Source organism: Chiroxiphia lanceolata, chromosome 4 (assembly GCF_009829145.1).
Source record: "Chiroxiphia lanceolata isolate bChiLan1 chromosome 4, bChiLan1.pri, whole genome shotgun sequence".
Lineage (NCBI taxonomy): Eukaryota > Metazoa > Chordata > Aves > Passeriformes > Pipridae > Chiroxiphia > Chiroxiphia lanceolata.
Window position 1 is genome coordinate 41,036,148 of NC_045640.1, and position 21,336 is coordinate 41,057,483.

General features: G+C 37.4%; 1 protein-coding gene across 1 annotated transcript in view; it reads right to left on the bottom strand.

Annotated features, from left to right (window-relative positions):
- The window catches only part of CPE (carboxypeptidase E), a 57,079-nt gene that overhangs the window by 12,114 nt on the left and 23,629 nt on the right, over positions 1-21,336 (bottom strand). The window contains exons 2-5 of the mRNA XM_032685743.1: positions 7,074-7,270; positions 5,102-5,269; positions 4,004-4,121; positions 3,073-3,255 (exon numbers count right to left, since the gene is read on the bottom strand). Of these exons, the coding sequence (XP_032541634.1) occupies positions 3,073-3,255; positions 4,004-4,121; positions 5,102-5,269; positions 7,074-7,270 (666 nt within the window). The remainder of the gene's footprint in view (positions 1-3,072; positions 3,256-4,003; positions 4,122-5,101; positions 5,270-7,073; positions 7,271-21,336) is intronic.

The window sequence follows — 21,336 nt, forward strand, 5'->3', positions numbered from 1 at the left end:
ACAACTACTACAAGTCTAACACACATTATGGCCTCAGATTTAGCACCAAAATGCTCTAGGGGGGAGCTATTTTCTCTGTGCCTCTGCTCTAAAAAAGAAAGTAACTATTAAACAGATAATGGTGAGAAAAATCTCATAGTAAAGCATATTAAAAGAGAGAAGCAAGTGTCAAATATTCCTGTACATCATTTGCTCTCTCCACCCCAAAAGCTTAAAGTCTGAAAGCAGAATTGCCATCCTGTATGAGGCTGGTGAGGAAATCCCGAGGTCAGACAAAAGGGAAGGATGGAACAGGAATGCAATGGAGGGTTCATCCTTACTACCAGTTTGAGACAAGGACTGTTACCAGATGTTTCTGCCACCAGACGTTCAGCCTTCCTACTGAAAGAACCCAGGCACTCAGAAAAACACACAAAAGCAACCTACAGTCACATGAGAGCACCACCCACATATTATCCCTGCATACCGGAGAACCAGTGAAGATTGCTGCCATCCCACTACGCAGTCCTGTCTTTTACAGAAGGTACAAGTTCCTGTGGGTGAATGATACGGACAAAGAACAGATGCGACACAACTGGGGGCACGATAATAAGCTCTATGGGGCAACAGCACCTATAGTAATTCATTAGAATGAAAAATCATCCTTTCCTAGGTCAGAACTCTTGGTCTCATGAGGTACTGTCAAAGGCAGCCTCTAGAAGATGACTGGGAATAAAGACAGAAAATGGGCAAGAGTCGGTACTGGCAATAAAGTGGGAAAATAGGCAAGAGTGGGTACATTCCACAGAAATGAATGCTTGGCTTTAGCAGAAAAATGGGAAAGGAAGGGAAAAGGAGAAAGTGGGGGATGACAGCCCACAGCAACCCAAGGGTGCAAAGGCAGAGAAGTGCTACCTTAGCTCTGATAGGAGCAGATACCACAGAGACAAGGTCTTCAGAGATAAATTCCTAACTCTGGTAAGTGTACAGAGTGGAATACTTTTTCTAAATCAACACAAATGGCTTTTCAACAGCTTATGCCATTAACTTTGAGTGTATTAACATATGGATAGCAAAAGATCACTGATACAATCCACAAAGTAATTGCCTAATTTTGATTTCCAGACGGAGCTTTTCAGACTAAAGTTTCCAAGACAATTTTCACTTGAACTGAGCAATGTTTAGTTATTTTCCTTAGCAGTAGATATAGAAAGAACAGAACTGGTTGCACTGAATTGCACTGGTTTTTTTAAGTCAGCAAAAACTACGATGGAGGTTTTGTTCAAAAATTGCAGCTTGTCAGTTGATTTCTACACTTAGAGGAAAAAAAAACCAAAAAACCCACAAGAGATTCATGCAGTATAGTCCAAAGCATATTGTTGTCTCTCAGTTTTTTATTAGCTGCAACATATTAGGATTATAGATCCTGCTTAGAACTAGAATTTCTGCCTACTAACATCTGTACAAATACATGAGAAAAACAAAGGCCTCGCTTGAGGAACTTGCAGTCTAACTTAAAATAAAATCCAAAAAGAGGAAATAATTCAGACTTTCCATAAGATTTTCCAATGGAAAAATGTGTCTTAAGTGTGTGAAGTTTAGTCAGAATCAAAGCATTTCATCAAAGCAATGGAAAAACTGGTTTTCATAGCAATTTCCTATGGGAAAAGAAGCTAAAGTTTTATGTCCATGTTTTTACAGTTAATACTTAATAGTTCATTAAGATAATTTTTGAACTGAATTGAAACAAATTTTAAGTATTAAACTTCTCAATATTTTGTTTACTTTTTTTCAACTTTTGCAAACTTTGTTTTGTTAAGGGTGTTTTAATGGTCCCAATTCAAAGTCCGTGAAAAGCCTCTCACAAGGGGAAATTTTTGGTTTTCAGTTATTTTCAAAAATGTCTTCACACCCAGTCCCTGGTACCTAGTACCTGTGGTACAGCAGAGGAAAGATGCTGCCCCTGTGAAGATTGGGAATAACAGCTCTAAGAATAAGCTGGTGAACGCTGGCTATGTGAGCACTATTAGTCGTTGTTCTGTTTCTAATTTCTTCACACGAGCTTAATTATTTTCTTCTAATAGCCCCTCTACTGTAAGAGAAGTAGAGTTCAGCTACCACCTAGGCTGTCTAATGCTTTGAGAGATTCCTACTCATTTCAGGTAAAAATTTAAAATTCAGTCAGAGACTGTAATTGAATATTAAGAAGTAAGCAAACAATAAAACTGTTATGTGTGTTCAAAGTTATCCAGCATAAATCAACAAAGCCAAAGCACAGGTAAATCACTCCAATGCAAGCTGAGTTTCTAGCTCAGAATATCCAACTCAGTTTTCACTCCAAGTTTAGTAGAGACAGAAGACTCAAAGATTTAGATATCCCTATGCCTGTCTGCCTCAGTTTCCAAAGAAAATAGCCCATAAAAATTCTTAGTAGAAAAGAATGAAATGTCTCATTTGAATGAAAAGACTCATTTCAGGCTACTCTTCTAGACTTCTGCAAAATTAGTCTGCACATACCCATAGGAGCTCTACTGTTCCTCTTAGCACAGAAGGCTCTACCAAAGTCTAGGGGGACAGCACCTGGGCAGAATCAGGCACCAACCAAGCCACATAGTATGGAGACACAGGTATCTTTGTGGCTGGTTTTGTTCCCCTCAAAATCAAAGTCCAAACTCTTGTTTTCTACAACACTGTAAAACCAGGCCTTTCCCACTTCCTTCAGGCTTGGATGCCTCTGTTATTGAGGTTTAAATGAAACATCAGTAGCCCGCTCTCATCAGGGCTTTGTTTTTTACTCTTTTCTTAAAAAAACCCAAACCGAACCTTAAACTTTCACAATAACATAGCAATCACTTGCCCACCGTAGAACTATTAAATTTGCAATGACCTGAACCCTAAGTGAAGAAACACTGTAGAAAAAGCAATAAAAAGGAATATTTTAGTAGGCACCACAGTGAGCTTTATGGGATTTTATAGATGTACTGTGGTGAGTGATCAACCTTTGATTTAGCCTTAACCAGGCCAAAAGTCGTGGATAACATAACTCAAGCTCAAAATATCCCGTGACCTGGATCCCCCATGCGGTGGGCTCACCTCCCGGGACACTGTACCATGCACCACCATTGGTTGTTCCATCCACAAAGCTGCTGTCATCGTCATTTTTACGACATGGTGGTCTGTTCGGATCAGACATAGCGGGATTAAAAGAAGAATAACTGCGGGCCAGGCTCTGAAAAATAGCATCATCGGGGCAGGAGCTGTATTCATGAGCACTACCTGGGGAGGAAAAAAAAGTCCAGGAACAAGGATTGTTAAAAGGGCGGTCATATGACTGGGCTCACAACCTATATTACCAGCACTGCACACTGGAACCGTGCCTGGAAATCCTAGGTACACTGAACAAGACACAAGTGTCTCCCTAAAGAGTTTTATAGTCTGATATTAAAAGGATTTGCAATTAAACTGAGAGAGAATTCACTGAAATAAGAGAATCACAAACAATTTAATCATTTCATGAAACTTCAGTCATTTGCTCATGGTAGCAGGGAAAACAAACTAATATTGCTGTATACTATACGATAACATCTCTGCCAGAATGTGACCCTTTTTATAAGGGACTGAGAAAGTGGCAACAGTGATAGTTGTTTCTCTTAGCAAACAACTGCTTTCAGAAATTCATTTTTTACAGGTGCAAAAAACCTTAGCCTAGACACATCTTTCTCACTTCATTTAACAGGGTACAAACAGCCCCAGCTAATTTAAGATTTAAGTTACCTTGATTAAAATATCTGAGGGATTAAGATTCCCTCAGGTATTACATCATTTTTGTCACATAAATCTACTGAAACAAACTATCATCTTCAAAACTAGAAAATATGGTCACATAAACACGTGATTAATGTGATAAAACAAGCCATTACAATGCAATGACATAATGTTTACAAAGTGGACCTCAGCTAGCAGTGAAATAAGTACAGAATGAAACTTCTCTCCTGCTATTTCATGTTAACTTCCATTTACATACCACTCCGAGTCTCATCATAAGGATAGTTTGCAACGAGGTCTCCTCCATGAAGATTGGCAGAGAGCACAAAAGGAATATCCATTATCCAGTGAATGACACCTTTCGTTTCAGGAGCAAGCTACAACAAAATAGCATTACCAGAAGTTATAAACTGATAATTCCATGTAGAGACATTCAATTAAATACAATGGGCATTATTATTATCACATACATTATACAAGACAGATAAATGAACAGCAATTTTATTTTGGCTTCAGAGAAAACTAAACCAGTCCTTTATATTAGATTTATAATTATATTAAGTAGATTAATATAAGTTTAAAAGTGGTGTAAGTTAGCTCAGAATGAGACTACAAAAAAGCAACCTTTTACTAAGAAGGTAAAATCCATTATTATGGATGGGAAGCCTATTAAATTTTACACTAAGGAAAATAAACTAATTCAAAATAAATGTTGGTAGGGTGCAGTCTATTCTCCGTATGGAAAGTAAAATTACATTATTAATAATTTGATTTTGAAGACAGAATACATCTATGAAGGCCACAGTCCTATGGGACTGCAGTCACAACACTACATTTTCTAGAACCTCCTCTGGGGAGTAAACACAACAAGATAAAAATCCCTCCAGATATATGGCTGTATATTGAAGGCTAACAAAAAGGCATGTGTTATATGTGAGAATAGTTATTGAGCCAGCATTGTAATTAACCACAATACACAAATGAATTTTTGGCAATGGTAAAAATGCAGAATATTTCCAAAAATAGCTACAAATCAAGGGAGAAGGCTACAGAAAACAAAACAAAACAAAACAAACAAAACAAAAAACCAAACCAAAACAAAAAAACCCACCGTGGTTTGAGTGAGGAATTGTCTAAGGATTAAGTGATACAGATCAAAAGGGTTTACTATAGCAAGTCACTTTGAGGAAAAATTCAAGAAGCATCAGATGGATAAATTTAACAAAATTAAGAAAATATTCAGAAGAATATGAATCATAAAGACCATACACACATATCTTAGAGGTTGCTGCATGTTTGCTTGCATAAAAGGGAAGAAATAGGCATGTAAGTGGCCTGATATTCAGGCTGTACTTACCTTGGGATTCTGGTCCACAGCTTTTTTCATGTTTTTCAGAAGATGGTTGTTTGGGCCACCTTCTTTCTCATTAATGTAGACTATTCTATCAAGATCGGGAAAATTTCGGTTTAGATCTATCCCTTGGGCATTACTTCGACCAACAAACCAGTCTTTAAGTTCACCAGGCTGAATGAGGAAAGGGAACAGAAAGAGAAGGGAGATGAGTAGATTCATGAGATTACATATCAAGCTTTCTGTGTGTATGTTCACCCCTCATGTGCTTGAGAATAAGAAGGGATCATGCCTCAAACTTCTGAGGCACCAATTTCTTCACCCCTATTTCTTCCTAGACCTCTCTGGGAACAAAACCAACCTCTGTTTCACCGAGGGTCTTGCAGGATAGGATTATTCTCATCAGGGTACACTTTGGCTAAGGATGGATAAAATTACCAGAAGTACAGATTTTTCAGTGCCAGCTGTGTCTTCCCCAAGACTTGGCTTTTCCCCTTTGTTTCCTGCCTGTCACTGTGAATTACAGACCTCATTTTAGTGAGACTCAGAGTAGCTGTAGATTTATCCACCAGCCATGAGGAACATTCACACTTGTTTAAAAGTTCTTCTAAATGGCTTCAAGATAAAGAAGGACCCTAATCTTTACTTGAAACTTTTATTTTATTTTGCCTGTTAGCTTTGTTCACTGAAATGTTAGCACCAAATAAAGATGCAATGAGAATTTTTGCAAAATCTTTTCTTTAAGCTGATTCTCTAAAATAAGTTTGGGGTTTCATTAAGGAAGTGACTTCAGAGCACATAGTTTTATGTAGCTTGCCTCTGTATTTTTTCCAGTACTCTTTAAAGCAGTCTTAGTCTGGTTACTGGTTTTGTTCTTGAGGTATATTGAATTTACTGTCATACACTGTGTACATGACCAACATACTTCTTAATTAGAATAACAGCAGCACTAAAACAAATTGTATTATAAATCATATTTAACTTGTAAGGCAACATATAAAAGTAGGTGTACTTCGGCTACAGAGCAAAGGTTTTCAACAATATTACAGAATCTCTACAGAGAAAGAGATTTCAAAGCAGTAAAATGTTGCACCAATTTGAGGACAGCTTTTGCTTCACTGCCACGAGAGGGAGACATATGACCAAATATAGTTTAAAAGAGGGCTGTGTGTTTTTTTTGAAGACTTCATGAGAACCAGCTTCATAAAGATCTTAATAAAGTTTGGGTTATTTAATAATAAATTAATAATCACAAGAAAATTTTCAACATTTCCACATTAATTAAAAAAATAATTCACCTTGTAAACAAGAGAATTCTTATTTTGGTTTTGAACATAATACACACCAGAATCTGTACAACAGGGTCCCTGTTTGGCTGCCATTTGCTAGTCAGGCATTAATGCATTGTGTGTTTCTTGACTGAGTCATCACCCTAAAATGCATACCAAATTTTTTTGACTAATACTTTAATTAAAGTGCCTCATGCTTAAACTTAGAATCAAAGTTATTCATATTAAAAAAGATGGCTTGAAAAGTTTGTTGGTTTGGGATCAAGTTCTGATGAATGTAAATAATTCTTTTAAGTGCATTTACATGAGAATATTCTTAAAGAAAACATCAGCTTTCCCTTTTCTGACACTTCTGAAACATCATGTATCACTAGAAGCTACTTGTTTAGGAAGCAGTTCAGTCAGTGAACTTAGATGAAAGAATACACATGAAACATAAACATCATTATATTTTAAAATACAGTAAAGTCACAAGAGAGAAGGTTATTTGTTGAAAAGTCAAGCATAAAATCCTCCCCGTTAAACATAACAATCCTACTGTACTATTAGGGAATACTTCAGTTTTGTTGTTGCATTCCACAATCACCACCAAGAGTACATGTATCTGTGAAACTTCTAGTCCAAGTGTCATTATAATCCTGAGACTAATGGATATTGATAACTATTCTTAAACACTTAGCCTTACAAACCTGGGATGCTGCCTTCTCAAAGCCATCTGGATTCAAAGATGGCATGATATGGATACGTGTGCTATGGATCAAGTTGATAATGGTATCATTTCCTTTCTGGTATTCATTACACAAGTACTGAGCCAAGAAGATGAGTAATTCCCTTCCAACAGCTTCATTCCCATGCATATTCCCAACATATTTAAATTCTGGTTCTCCTGCAAGAAAAAACAAGAACATGTCTTAGAACAACATATAAAAATCACCCATAGAGTGGATGACACAGCATACCTGAGATGTGGGTATGACTATTACTACAACTGGGCACAGTATTCCCAGAAGCAAACCTCCTTCAAAAAAGTGGATCTAGGTTCTTTTTCTAAACTCTGGCTTAACAAATGCTAATTAATATTCAGCTGTTTGCCGAAGTCAGACAAAGACCACCAGAGGACAACATAGTGTGCCAAAATAAATGCTAAGCACCAAAGTTAACATTACAACTTTAATATGAACTACTGAGATCTAATTCAATTGATGCCTCAATACTACAAAAGTATGTCTCGATTAGACAGTTTTTAAATATATAAACTGACACTAACAAAGCTTCTAATCTTTAATGATCCCTCCAAGAATAGGCTAAGCTTACTGCAATACACAGGCATTAAACTGCAATTCTTTCACAAAAGCATTACCAGTGAACAGCTCTTGATCATAGTGATCCGAAAAATATTACTCAGCATATGTTTTGGATATTCAGTTCATATGTAATATGTATCCAATGTATATTCTCTATATAAAAAAGCCATCCAATATTCCCAATTGCTCATAAGTCTCATTCTCATGACCATGGACATAAAAATCACACAAGATATGTCTTATAGAGCTGTGAAGTATTTATCTTTTAAAAGAACTACATTTTGGGCCCTAATTCTGGAGAGGTTTTAGTATACATGTAAATGACTGAATAAAATTAAAAGGAGTGTCCTGGAACTAAAATGAGAAATATGATATTTTCTGGGCTGAAGCCCCTTTTTCCTTATCCTTATTTTAAAATCTAGTTATGTTGTAACTGCTTTAATCAAACATTCAGCTGATTATATGCTCTGAATAGCCTTCAGCCACACTTTTTGATAGTCTTTAGCACTATTAGAGGGGCAAATTCAAGCCAGGAAGAGTGTTACACAAACAAGACCTAAGTAATTGCTAATCAAGCATGCAGTCGTATCTACTTATGACCCTTCAGTCTGTGCTTGTTAACCTTAATCCAGTGATTAGATGCTAGCAGACACAGTGCTATTAATACCGTGACTTCCTTTCCTTCCAGATAAATTGGGTTTGTACATATGGATTCATCCCTGAATTTTTTTTGCTAGACAGGTTAAAATGTTTTCTGGTTTCAGTGAAACAGTTTCATTCTATCTGATGGACACAAGGCAGTTACTGTGACTAAACCGCTCCATTTCCTCTTTTGGCATTGACATCCTACTTACTGTTTCTTCCTATCTGTTAATACCAGGGAATGCAAGAGATTTAATCATCAAGAGTAATCAGACCACACAATCAACCTGATCCCATTAAAACAGATGGATACTATATAATAAAATGTGCAGCACTGCACATCACATATACTTAGGATAGACATGCATATGTATATTGGTATGTTACTTATGGGGAAAATGTTTCGCAAGCTAACAGGCAACACTGTTACTGCCATAAATATGAACACTGTTGCATTTTCCACTTGTGCCCTAGAACATTCCTAAGGAAGCCTGAGAGAGAAAGAATTTCTTCTGATTCCCCAACCTATGTATTAATCACCCACTTTTCTCACCCACTTGAATTTTACAGGCCTGGCTCAAGTGAATAAAGAGAAACAGATGCTTCCCATACCGTATTACTCTGCCTCCTCCCCAAAGAATCGTTAATAGTGTTAAAATGGTTCATGAAAACAGTCACACAGGGCCTATGGTGAGCCAGGATTACAGCCTCAGGACAGCATATCTTCAGTGGTAATGACCCATCCCCAATGAGCAAGGAGGTCAGGAAGAGGTAACAAGTCATTGGAAATATGGAAAGTGTTTCCTATGAAAAATGATTGAAGACATCAACCCTATTTTCCTCAGGAAGACTAATAAGGGACAGTCAAATATATCAATCATTATGGCATAGAGGGCTTGGTCAGGAAAACAAGAGAGCAATTTTTAGTGAAAGAGAACAATGACCGTTTTTAGAGCGATAAAGAAAAATTACATTACTTATAACACAAAGTGTGAAACCAGTATTCAAAGAATCCTCTTGGCAGTGAGGAGTCAGTGAAACTCCAAGTTTCCAAACTCAAAGCACACTAAGAGTTGAAGAAACAATCTAAAAGCAAATGCAAAAGGAATGAAAACGGAAAGATAACAGAGCGCTGAATAACAGCCTTGCCTCAAAACATAACCTGTGTTTATATTTTAGCTCCCTTGGGCATTTTCTTATCCTTGTCTCTGAAGGAAAGAAACCCATTTCCTATCAATCCTCTGACCACAGAGAACAAGGTTGCCTGGACCACATTTGTGGGATCTCTTCTCTGCCAGCCCCCAGCCCTGCCCATTTTCTTAATTCTAGGCACAGCAACAAAAGAAACACTGGCTTTCTGCTCAATATGAGTAGGTATTGAATTTCATACTGTATCTAAAAATCTTAGGAAAATTCAGTTATTTCAACAGTGTAACTCACATCTAACAGAACAATGGGAAAAAAAAGTCTCACTTCCACATTTTGCAGCTGCCCCATTGAAAACAAATTTTTACTGTTTATTTCAGCAAAAACAAATTAATGTCACAAACTAGCTGGGGGGGGGAATTAGCAGTCCACTCACTACTTGTTCATACCCATTACGAGCAAAGAAAATCAGGGAATCCATTCTGGAAAAGGAGACAATGGTGACGAAGTCATTAGTTGTCACCACAGTGCCCAAAAAAAGGCGAGGGAGCTTCCACAGGCTACTATCTGCTGATACATCTTTGCAGTTAATGAAGCCCTTAATTTGCATTTACATTGCTGTCTGCCTTGTTAGAGTAAAAACTGCAACTCAGGGTGTACCTTCTGGGGACCTTCTTTTTATTATTTTTTTTTGAGTCACTCCTACCTAAACTCTTTCCTAATCCTCTCTTTCTCTGTGGCAATGAAGTCCGAACCAAAGGGCAGACTGCTGAGGACAACAGTAAAATGCCCACCACTCTGTTGGCTGAGTTAAGCAAGCTCAGCTGCCTGAGTTTTAGTGAATGTCTCTGGAATGCAGCCAGCATCCCAGACCCACTACTGCACCCAAAGAAACCATCACCACCTCCTCCTCCACTATTGCATGGGCTAACACGGATACCTTAAACACCAAGGATGGCATCCATCAGGTCATTCAGCCTTAACACTTTATGGCTTCCCTGGCCTATTCATAGAATATATCCTGCCACGCCATTTCTACAAGTTTCAGCCTTCTCTGGAAAACAGCCCAGCCCATGGAGAAAACAGCCTCTGGGTCACCTGTTGCCAGCATGCTACTTAGCTAGAGGAAGAGCTGCTCTTCCCATTAATCCTTCATGAGCCATTTAATGCAGGGCTCAATCACCCTTCATAAGGTTCTGTAGCTGCAATTGCCTCATAGAATTGTTTTGTTTTTTTTTATTAAAAGACTCTGTAAAAGTCAATTTGATGAAGAACTTTTAAACAGTTGTTTCAACCAAGTAGAAAAACTTCTGTTCCACTGCAGAACTGGAGGTAGCTTTAAGGAAGAAGCTTAAAGAAATATAACTGGCTTTTCTATATGACCCTCACAAAAAAAAAAAAAAAAATTAGATGGATTCCCACAGTGCAAGATATAATAAACACAAAGGAGCTTTTACAATGAGTGAATATTTAAAATTCTTCTTTAATGAATTTTATTCATTTTCTTGACAAACAATAATCTCTCATTCGCAATAGCAAAAGTAAGTCTTGCAAACAATATATGACATTATATATACTTACACCTAATTTCAGCTCAGATACAGAGGTCTGTGATAATGAGTGAATTAGTGGATACTAACATAAGAAATGAAATGCAGCAATCAAGTTTATAAATATCAGTATCTCCGGTGAAACCTAAGCCATCACATCATTACGCCTTTTAGAAAGCTTTTACATCCCCCTTAAATTAACTGTGTGGTACATTACAACCTGATGAACGATTGAGGAAAAAAGTGTTTTAAAATGTCGTGCTTTTCTGGTGCCTGACAAACATGGTGAATGTCATCATTCGCTTCTGCAGTTACTGTCAGCAAAGGTCTTCTACAGTTTCCTAGGAACAGCACGTACATCATTAATGCTAGACAGGTCATCCAATTAACTGTGACTAATGACTGCCATTTTCAGGTCAGGCTGTATTTGTACAGTAAAGAGTAACTTTCTAAAATGTAGGGACAAAAACTTTAGCACATACTAATTATATATACCATGGGTTAGGGCAATGTCATGCCACTAGTCATGGTCTAATGTCAATCAGTTAGCGTTACTGCACAATATTTCACTCATGGAAGTGCAAACCATGTGGGGCAAAACCAATTAATGACTGTGAAGTTTAAGTGCTTAATAAACTGTTTTGCAAACCAGCCTCGAATATCCTTAAAAATTAAGTCCTTCTGCTTTCCTGTATTTCTTACGGAAAAGCCTGCAACATTCCTGAAATAACAGACTTCGTGTTTCTGATTATTTACAGTTGCTTGTCATTTTTAATATAGCAATCAGTAAAGTTCTCTTGTAGATAAATGGCATATAAAATCTCAACACTTGCTGGCAAGAAGTTCATTCATTAATTGTTACTGAAGACTTTCTTATGCTCCACATTTTTATTCGTATTTTAAAGAAAAAGAAATTCTCTGGAGTTCAACTACATGGAAAACCAAAGATTATAAAATGGGTTTCTACTCTGAATACGAAAAAAGAGAGGAAAAGAAGAAAATACATGGGGATGTGAGATAGGAAAGTGAACTAATTAGAAAATTTAGATTTTAGACACTCTGTAAACCAAATGTCTTGAACCTGCCTCAAAATCTTCACAATTTGTACGAAAATGGCATTGAAAGAGGGAGCTGCAATGCAGTATTAGTTTCTAAATCACTGTAGAGGCCTGCTATGATTTTAGGACAACTTCTACTAAGACAGTAGCATTGGTCTAACCTTGTTGAAAGGGAAATTACAGGAAGTTTCACATGTGGCTTACACGAAAGCAGAAACCGGTCAACACTGAAGGCCTTTGAAAAACCTAATATTTCACTTTCTTGCCATTAACTGCTAGAAAATACACTGAGAAGAAAACAAGAAAAAAGAAAATTAGGGATATTTTGGCAACTTCTTGTTTTAAAAAAAAAGGCATAATTTTTAACAGCTATGATTCAAGAGCAGTTTCAAGCTCTTTCTGGAAATTTTCACTACTGCTTAAAATCAAAGTTAACAACAAATTCTGTACAATGCATTAAACTTGGAGTGAAAGCTCACAAACAGCAGCTGTTTCTGCTGGCCTTGATGTGTACAAATTAAGATGCAATCTCCATTCTACTGAGTACAAAGTCTGTCAGTTGGGCTTCAAACTAGGATCTTATGTGACTTTGCGTTGGAAATTAAATTCTCCAGATAGATTACCTCATGCCCAAGACAGCTATTTCCACCAGAAAGGTTCTGCATGACTCAGTGTTTTCTCCAGGTTTCCAACAGCCCACTCTCACCCCAGCAGCTACAGGACTTGGCACAGCCTCCCACAAGAAGCGGGTAAAGCATCTGCTCAGTTCCTGCAGTTCCCACCTACAGTTCTTTGCTGGCACATCCCCGTGATCTTTCCACAACATACTGCGCTTACACTGAAGTGTTGCACAGTGTAGCACTGTATCCAGCATTTTGGGAAAAGCCCACCTGCCTTACCACAGAGTACAACAATTTTTGCCTACTAGACTGGTGTTGCTGTGCACAAACTGATGGTTTTATCCAATACAGGTGGTGATGATTCTTTAAATCATAACAAATCTCTAGTAAAGCAAAACAATTTTACTTATTTAATCAAAACCTTTTAAATTAATAAGAAACAGAAATGTGATATGCACAAAACCCTCATCTTCTGTAAATGTGTTAAAAAGCCCTCTCAAGTTCAAAGCACATTTTAAAAATCATCGGAATTTTAGAAGCAGCAAATAACCATTTGTATATACAACTGGGTTAACCAAATTAGTTTTACAATAAATTGCATTTTTCATGCCCTCAGAAAACTGAATAGGACTTTGCATTTGCAGAACTTGTTACAGTGTTACAGCAGCAAGTATTGTTAGCTCAGCACTGAAGATGAGGTTCCTAAGAAAATGAACGTGAAATTGCTTTTTACCCTTACCAATCTGTGAACCACCCTTACCAGTCTGTGGCACAATAGGAGACAGGGTTTTTTTACCTGCCAGTTTTTGGTCTCACTGCTTGGAAAAAATACGGACCAAAACGTACCCTGAGATTCTTCGTAAATGACACTGGCAGTACAGAGATGTCATGAGTAACTCTATGTCTGCCCTGATGCTGGCTGTGGGATGTAAGAGATTCAATTCATGTCTTCCACTGTACTCAGTAAGAGAGGAGAATTTTCCACTTATAACAGTATATGACCAAGTGAATTTTCATTTCAAAAGCACTCGCTGTATCCTTCAAGTTTTGGTTGGCAGATAGAGCAAAGATTATTTTTTTTCAATCCACCAATTCATCAGCAGAATAGACCTGATTAAGAGAAAGTTGATACATAATTTAGACATGTGTTTATGATGGTTCCTCATCAAGTTCGCTTAACAAGTTTTCTCTCTTCAGCAAACTCTAGAATCAGCTTTTTCACTTCAACTATGAAAGTACTTGCCAGCCATCAGAACACTTCAAAAGGACTGAGCTCGACTAGCTCACTCCTTTTGCATGTAACAAATATATAGGAAATTTCAAAGCTAACTAGTTCAAACGCCTGCTGCCATCAGAAGACATATCCTCATTTCAAAAAGAAAAGAAATAGAAATCAAGGGGAAAAAAAAATACAGCTAAATTCCAGACTCTGAAATCAAAGAACTGGGTAGAAATGCTGGATGAATATGGTGAAGAAACAACAGTAAGGCTCTCCCTTATTACTGGAAACAAAGAAAAAAGTCAATGAAAACATGTAAATGTCCAGTAAGTTATACAGGCCTGATTAAACACTGCTTGTAGATTTAGATTAGATATCAGGAAGAAATTCTTTACTGTGCAGGCCGTGAGGCACTGGAACAAGTTGGCCAGAGAAGGTGGAGATGCCCCATCCCTAGAAGTGTTCAAAGCCAGGTTGGATGGGGCTTTCAGCAACGTGGTCCGGAGTGTAAGGGGTCCTTGCCTATCGGGGGGGTGGGACTACATGATCTTTAAGTCCCTTTAAACTCAAACCATTCTATGATTCCCTCTGCCAAATGGGTGGCCAAAAGCACAGAAGCACAGACATGAGCTTGTGTGGTAGCAATTTCCAGGCTGGAAATGATGGGCAGCAGTGCTCACAGCAGAAAGCAAATCTGAAAAGGGCTGAGAAAGTAAAGTCAGACCAGGGCTCCTGGCTCCTCCTCTGTAGCATCAAGCCCCAGAACTCACTGCAGGGCCATGTTTCAGCAGGAAAGCAAGCTTAGGTAATGTTTGGGGCTCACTGCCTTGGGCCCTGGGCTGTACCGGTATGTGCAAGGGAAGCACACAAGGAATTCGCCTTCACCCAGCAAAACTCTTTGTATTGTTCTCTCCACAGAGGAGAGCTATTTCTGACTGAAAAGTATTACAATTTGTGTCACAAGGACATTCTGGGTCCTTGGTAAATACACTTTTTGTGCTTAAGGAATAACTAGTGGTAAACCTTCACACTTCCTCCTTTGATTTCCAGAAGCCTTTCTGAGGCATTGCAGTGGCACTTGTTACTCCACCAAGGCTACTCGTACTGGATGTTCCTTCTTTATTGGTAACTGGGAAATTCTTTTATTCCACTGCTATTTTGTCACAATCTGACACTGTGTGAAAAAACGTGTGGGCTGCAGATCTGTGATTCACAGAGATGATGCTGAAGTGTACTGGTCATTGCTAACAGATGGAAAGGGTTACAATCTCCCCACAAACGAACATCAGTAACAAGTCCATAGTGTAGACAGCAGGTTACAGAATAAGAGTTTGTTTTGCACTGGCATATTTATATAGCTCTCCCTGCTTGATGAGCCCTAATATTTATTGAGCTTAGCTTCTGTGATTAGTGGTCATAGAGTTTACATAAAGAGTTATAAAGTGGCCTTTTAAAAAAATGACAGTAAGAAAGACAAAGGCAAACTGCAAAAGCTATTCTACAGTTAATTTACTCCTTTGTGGAAAAAAAATATGAAATATTGTGATGACTAACAGAGGACACCATTTACGTCAGAACACAACCAACATGATTTACGTCAATATTCTCAGAAACCAACAAATACCCAAGTGGATTATTTTTTTCTTAAAAATTATTTTACTATCACCCTTTTGGTACAAATTATTTTTAACAGTAGAGTTCCATCATTTTAGATGACAGGTGATGGTTGCTGATTGTTTGTTTGTTTTCCCAGAAAAAATACAGCTGCATTGTAGGCTTAAAAACATGGTAAACTCTGTGAAACCCTGATTAAAAAGTGTCTTACTGAAAACTGTTCTTCTGCTGCATTTCATCTCCAGCCTGATTTTAGCAGCTAATGCCTCTCAAGTGCATTTAAGGTACTAATGTTACGTGATAACCAGCAGTGAATCTCAACTGTACTTGTTCTTGAGATTGCAATGGTTAAATCAGGTCAGTATGAAACAGAAGAAAATAAAGGTTAAATGGGTAGACAGTGATCAAGATCGGAAGACCAACACTACATATCCAAATTGCAACACTGGCTTCAGAATTTTTCAATGGTATATAAAATTCTAAATAAAAATTGGTGTTGTACCTTAATGACTTATTTGTAGTCGGTTTAGGTAGAAATGCAGACCTGGATGCTTGGAGGAGGTCTATCTCTTCACAGTCACATATATTTGAAATAGAGATACCCTTTAGAAAATGCTCCCCATACCACCTTACAGATTAAAAAGAAAAAAAAAGAGGTGATTATTATTCCTAGCAATACAGTATAGGGAGAGGAAGCTACACTGGTGCAGAGGCTAATAAAATCAAGCTTCATGCGTAAGAGGAAGAAGTGAATCATAACAGCTTGCTGACTCAAGAATAATGATGGAGATAACTGAACCAGACAAATTCTTTGTCTCAATAGCAGATGGGAGTGTATCCATAAGGCTTTCTAAAGATGTTTTGCCTTTAAATGAGGAAACTCCAGACAAAAAAATCCCTGACACTGACACTGCAAACCACAGCACAGCTGTATTAGCTGCAAGACACAGAACAGCCTTCATAAGATAGAAATAAATGGTTAACAAAAAATCTGTAATGGCTTTTAGGTCTGCCCAAAAGCATACATCCTAGTGTCCTAAAAACAGACAGATTTTTTTCTTATAGGGAACAAATGTAATGGTTGGTATCTTCTCAGCTTTTCTCAGAGCTTCCACTGGGTTTTTCCTCCAAAGAGTAGTAAAACAGTTCTGCATTTAGAGAAAGGATATGGTACATATGGTCTCAGTCAAGAACAACAGAAAGTGCAATCCTGACCTTGAATAGCATCTGTAAGGGCAGAAAGTCAAATGGAAGCTGAGCAACTTCATATTTTATAATGAGCTCTACGTATGACAATAGACCTATGTGCAATTTGGTATAAAATGAACCTACCTAGAGTTTATTCTAAGTGCAAGCAGAAAGGCTAGTTCAAAGTAACAAGGCACATTCCTCACAAAAGGGCAAATAATAGCCATGTTATATCACTACATCCATTATGCCTCCAATATGCCAAGCATATTAAAGGGCCATACCGGCAGGGTCAGAAATCAAGGATTAATTCCTAGCACTGTCTAATTACTGTTTCCTCTGAGCAATACAAAAAACTACAGCAAATACATCTTTTGTTGTCCCTTTCGTCTCACTTGAAACTTTCTTTCTCTTTTATGGCACTAGCAGTACATCAGACAAGCTCTTTTCTGACAATTTGGGAGAAAACATCATATGAGTGAAAACGTACATCTTATCCAAGGACAAATACCTGCATTAATAAGAGTCCAAAGGACTTTTTTTACTGCTATCAGAAGTATCTGGCATCAGTCTGAGCATTTGCACCATGATTCCTGTGTAGTCATTTATATTTTTTAGTAAGTGTAATAAAACACTAGGAGTTGAAATATGTTGCCACACTTCTGTAATTCAGACCAATATTATAGCACTGAAACCAAGAGGAAAACCACACCCTACCTTCCAGATTTATTGCGTTTTATTTCAATTTTATGCAGGTATAGAGGGCTGGCAAGGTACAATGAAGAGGTATAATAAAGTCTGGCACTTACTTCTGTAATTCAGACCAATATTATAGCACTGAAACCAAGAGGAAAACCACACCCTACCTTCCAGATTTATTGCGTTTTATTTCAATTTTATGCAGGTATAGAGGGCTGGCAAGGTATAATGAAGAGGTATAATAAAGTCTGGCACTTTTTTAAAAGCTGGATTTATGCATTTTGTACCTTTATTTACTCAAAATATTCTGAGGTTCATGAAATTACTTTTCTCATACATACTATCATTCTTCATGGTCAGAGACCTCGTGAAGTAGCTAACTAGCCAGCCTGCTAGCCAAATGGCACCTCCTGAGAAAACCTAAAGCAATATTCTCACTTGGAGCTTCAAGGTATTTGGGATATTTTGCAAAGAAACACTTCTCTAATGAAGAAAAAATGGAACATAGGAAATAATAATGCCAATTGAATAGGAAGATGATGTGGTTGGTGCCTGATCCACTATGCATCTGTCGAGCTCTTAATTCAAGAATAGTAATTCAACAAACAAGAGGAATAGTACTGAGTAATGTGGATGCAAAATCTTTTCTAACTGTATACAAGTATTTCCTTACCATTGTGTATGTATGTGGACAGGTACATCTTACAGAAAGTACGAACGTCCCTCATTGAGAGACTCAGGCACCGAGGAGGTCATCCCCAGGTCATGAAAATTATTTTCATTTGTTTCTTTTTGCTAACATCTTCTTAGACCTAAAGCATACTTCTAATTTTAACCAAAGAAATTGCATTTGCAGATACTCAAAATCATAAGAAAAGACAGATTTGGCACAGTTCACAGACAAAATCAAAACCACATGACTTCAAGGGAGAGAGAGAAACTGAACTTTTCGGGAAGTGACCCAGTATTCCCCATCTTTATTAACCCTGTAACACCTTACAATTCAGTAGTTCATTCTTATTTAATCAAATAATCTGAAAGAAAAAGCCTTTTATGAAATGATTATATATTTGCATTAAAAGACAAACTTAAAGCTGCTTAGATTGTTTCATAAAATATTAGCTACCCACTCTTTGCCACATTTTCTACTTTTTTTTTATATGTACTTAACTTTTTCTTTCATCCTAGTTTTAACTTTTATGATCACAGTGTCACAACTGCCAAAAACATGTTTCAGTGTATTTTTTCCAGCAGTCTGCTGAACCATACAGAAAAAAAAAAGTTACAAAACATAACTGACCTAAAAAATTGTGTTCAGATTTTAGGAACATGGAAATGGGAAAGCAAAGGGACTGAAGATTACCACACTGTCCATTAAAAACCGCATCTAATAAAGGGCAACAAATTTGGTAAAGAGCAGTCAGCCCATATAACTCACGAAGACATGCTACTAACCCAGCAGGAAGGAACTATACTTTTCTCCCCAAACAACTCGCTGATATTTGAGCTGCTCTTCTAACCATAAAGACTTTTGTATGTATACAATAAAGACATTTTCCCTTTTAACTTCACTAGTAGCAAAAACTACCACTGAAATTGCATTTAGAGCTCAGCTTTTCTTCTTTTCCCTTTATGTAGGACTTGAACCATTAAACATGTACTTACCTTCAGCATATTAGCGTCAGAGGGGTTAGTCTGAAGTATCAAGTCAAGCATGTTCACGAGTTTGCCAGAATGAGGCATTACAGACTCAAGCAAAAGCAACTTTCAGAAGAGACTTTCACTGACTTGTGTAAATTCTCCATCAAGTCTTTATTTCTGAAAAGTAATGGATGTAATTTTTCTATATTTGGGTTCTATCCACATTTAACAAACTTTTTTTTAAGTAAATCTTTTCACATACTTATAATTTATCTGAGGGTAAAAAAATACAGGCCCTATTAAGACAATTTTTTCCAAAGATATTTTCTTTGTACTTGTGTTAACCCAGAGAAAATAATTTTTTCATACTAAAATTCTCCAGGTGGCTCATTTTCCCTGAGGCCTACTCTTCAAACCAGATATGAACTTGATAACTCCATCTTGCAGTATGAAATTTAGAATCCTGACACTATTTGAAAAGCTCCTAGAAAAAGTGCACATAAAGTATCAGTGTTGGGCACATGGTTGTAGTGGGGTGTTGGTGATTAACTGTCTGCTGGGTAGACTTACACCTGGTAACCAACCATAGGCTGGACACTGAGGTTAGTACAACATTAAGCCTCTTATCTTTTATTTTGCTTAAAAAGGAAGACAGACAGTAAAATTGCATCTATATTATACCATCCTATGGTAAGACAACTATTTCAAACTCTTTAATGTTAGAGAGTTACACTTTTTTTACAGAGGGAAATTAAAGCAGTCCTTAGCAATGAGGCTATGCTGGGAACGAATGCATTCCAGGATCTCAGGGTAAGCTTTATGTAGCCTGCTGGACATGGTAGTCTAGTATTTAATCCCATGAAAGCGACAAACTCAAAACCAAGGTATGCTCATAAAACATTTCACATTAGGAACAATGCTGTTAGCACATCTTGCACTATTCAGAAGGCCCCATTAGATCTAAATAATCAACAAAGGAAGCAGGATAGAAGGGCAAACCTAAACCTTTTGTGGCAAGAAGAAAAAAAAAATCCAAGAGATAAATTCAGGAACTGTAAGAGTTTCCTGACTAGGAACAGCTCCCAGACTTCCATCGAGATGTTGTTCTGTCACGGCTGTATAATTTATAAACTATCAAACTAAAATATAACACTGTGTAACGTAGGAAACCAGACATTATCAGGCTTTCTGAGCTATGTATTATACACGCCTGCTATGGGCATTTCATGATTTGGCTTACAGCTCTTTCAACCAGGCAAAAATAGTCTGAGCATGACATTTTTTCCCAGAAAAAGAAAGGCTCCTATTTTAAATTGTTTGTCAATGGTGAGTGGCTTGAGTGTTATACAGAAATACGAAAAATCTATACAGTTTACTGTACTGATCGCTAAACAATGGGCATTAAAACAAACAAACAAACAAACAAAACAAAAAAACAAACACCTTGCCAAAAACCCAACACATCAGTCAGAGCTGACAGACCCTCCTTCCCAACAAGTACACAAACGATTATAAGGGATAGTCAGAGTGCAGAAAGCAATTCTGGGATCTTACTCGTGATTTACTCTAAGCTGCCACTCCAGCAGTGTGAGACTTCCCATATAAGCATTAATACTACTATCATGAAGCCTGTAACAGCCTCCATGATAGGACAGACACCAGTCTGCCACCATGGAACAGAGACTGTACCTGCTCTCAGAGCATTTGCTTTCTAAGCAAAAGAGGAAAAGAGAATAGAAGCATATGGCAAGCACAGGGCAGGCAATGATCTTAAAGATCTCCTTAACCCCTTTTTCTCCCTTATCTTTAAGAACTGCTGTGACAAAAGGAAATATTTAAAGAGAGATCTGAGGAAGGATATCAATCATTGCCTCTGACATTGTTGGGGGGAAGTTGTTTGCTATCAAAGATGTCACAAGGGCAAGTGCAAGAAAGGTGGTTTGAAAATTTGCTCACTGGACAACAGAAGTGATCATTATTGGCTCAGAAGTATAAATTAATATTTTAACTAACCTTACTCTGAGGTTTTAACATTTACTAATATTTTGTCTGTTAATGTTTCAACAGCAACAATATTGAGTACCAATCCTAAACGATGCTACAAGCCTTTGGACTCAAAAAAATGTCAAAAATAGGCAGAATAAGCAACATTCACTTCAAGTAGACAACAGAATATGACTACATTTTTTCTTCAGGAACAGTTCAAAATGAAGAACCAGACAGAATAATGTAAGAAAAGCAAGACTGAACAATATGAAAATCAGTTCACTG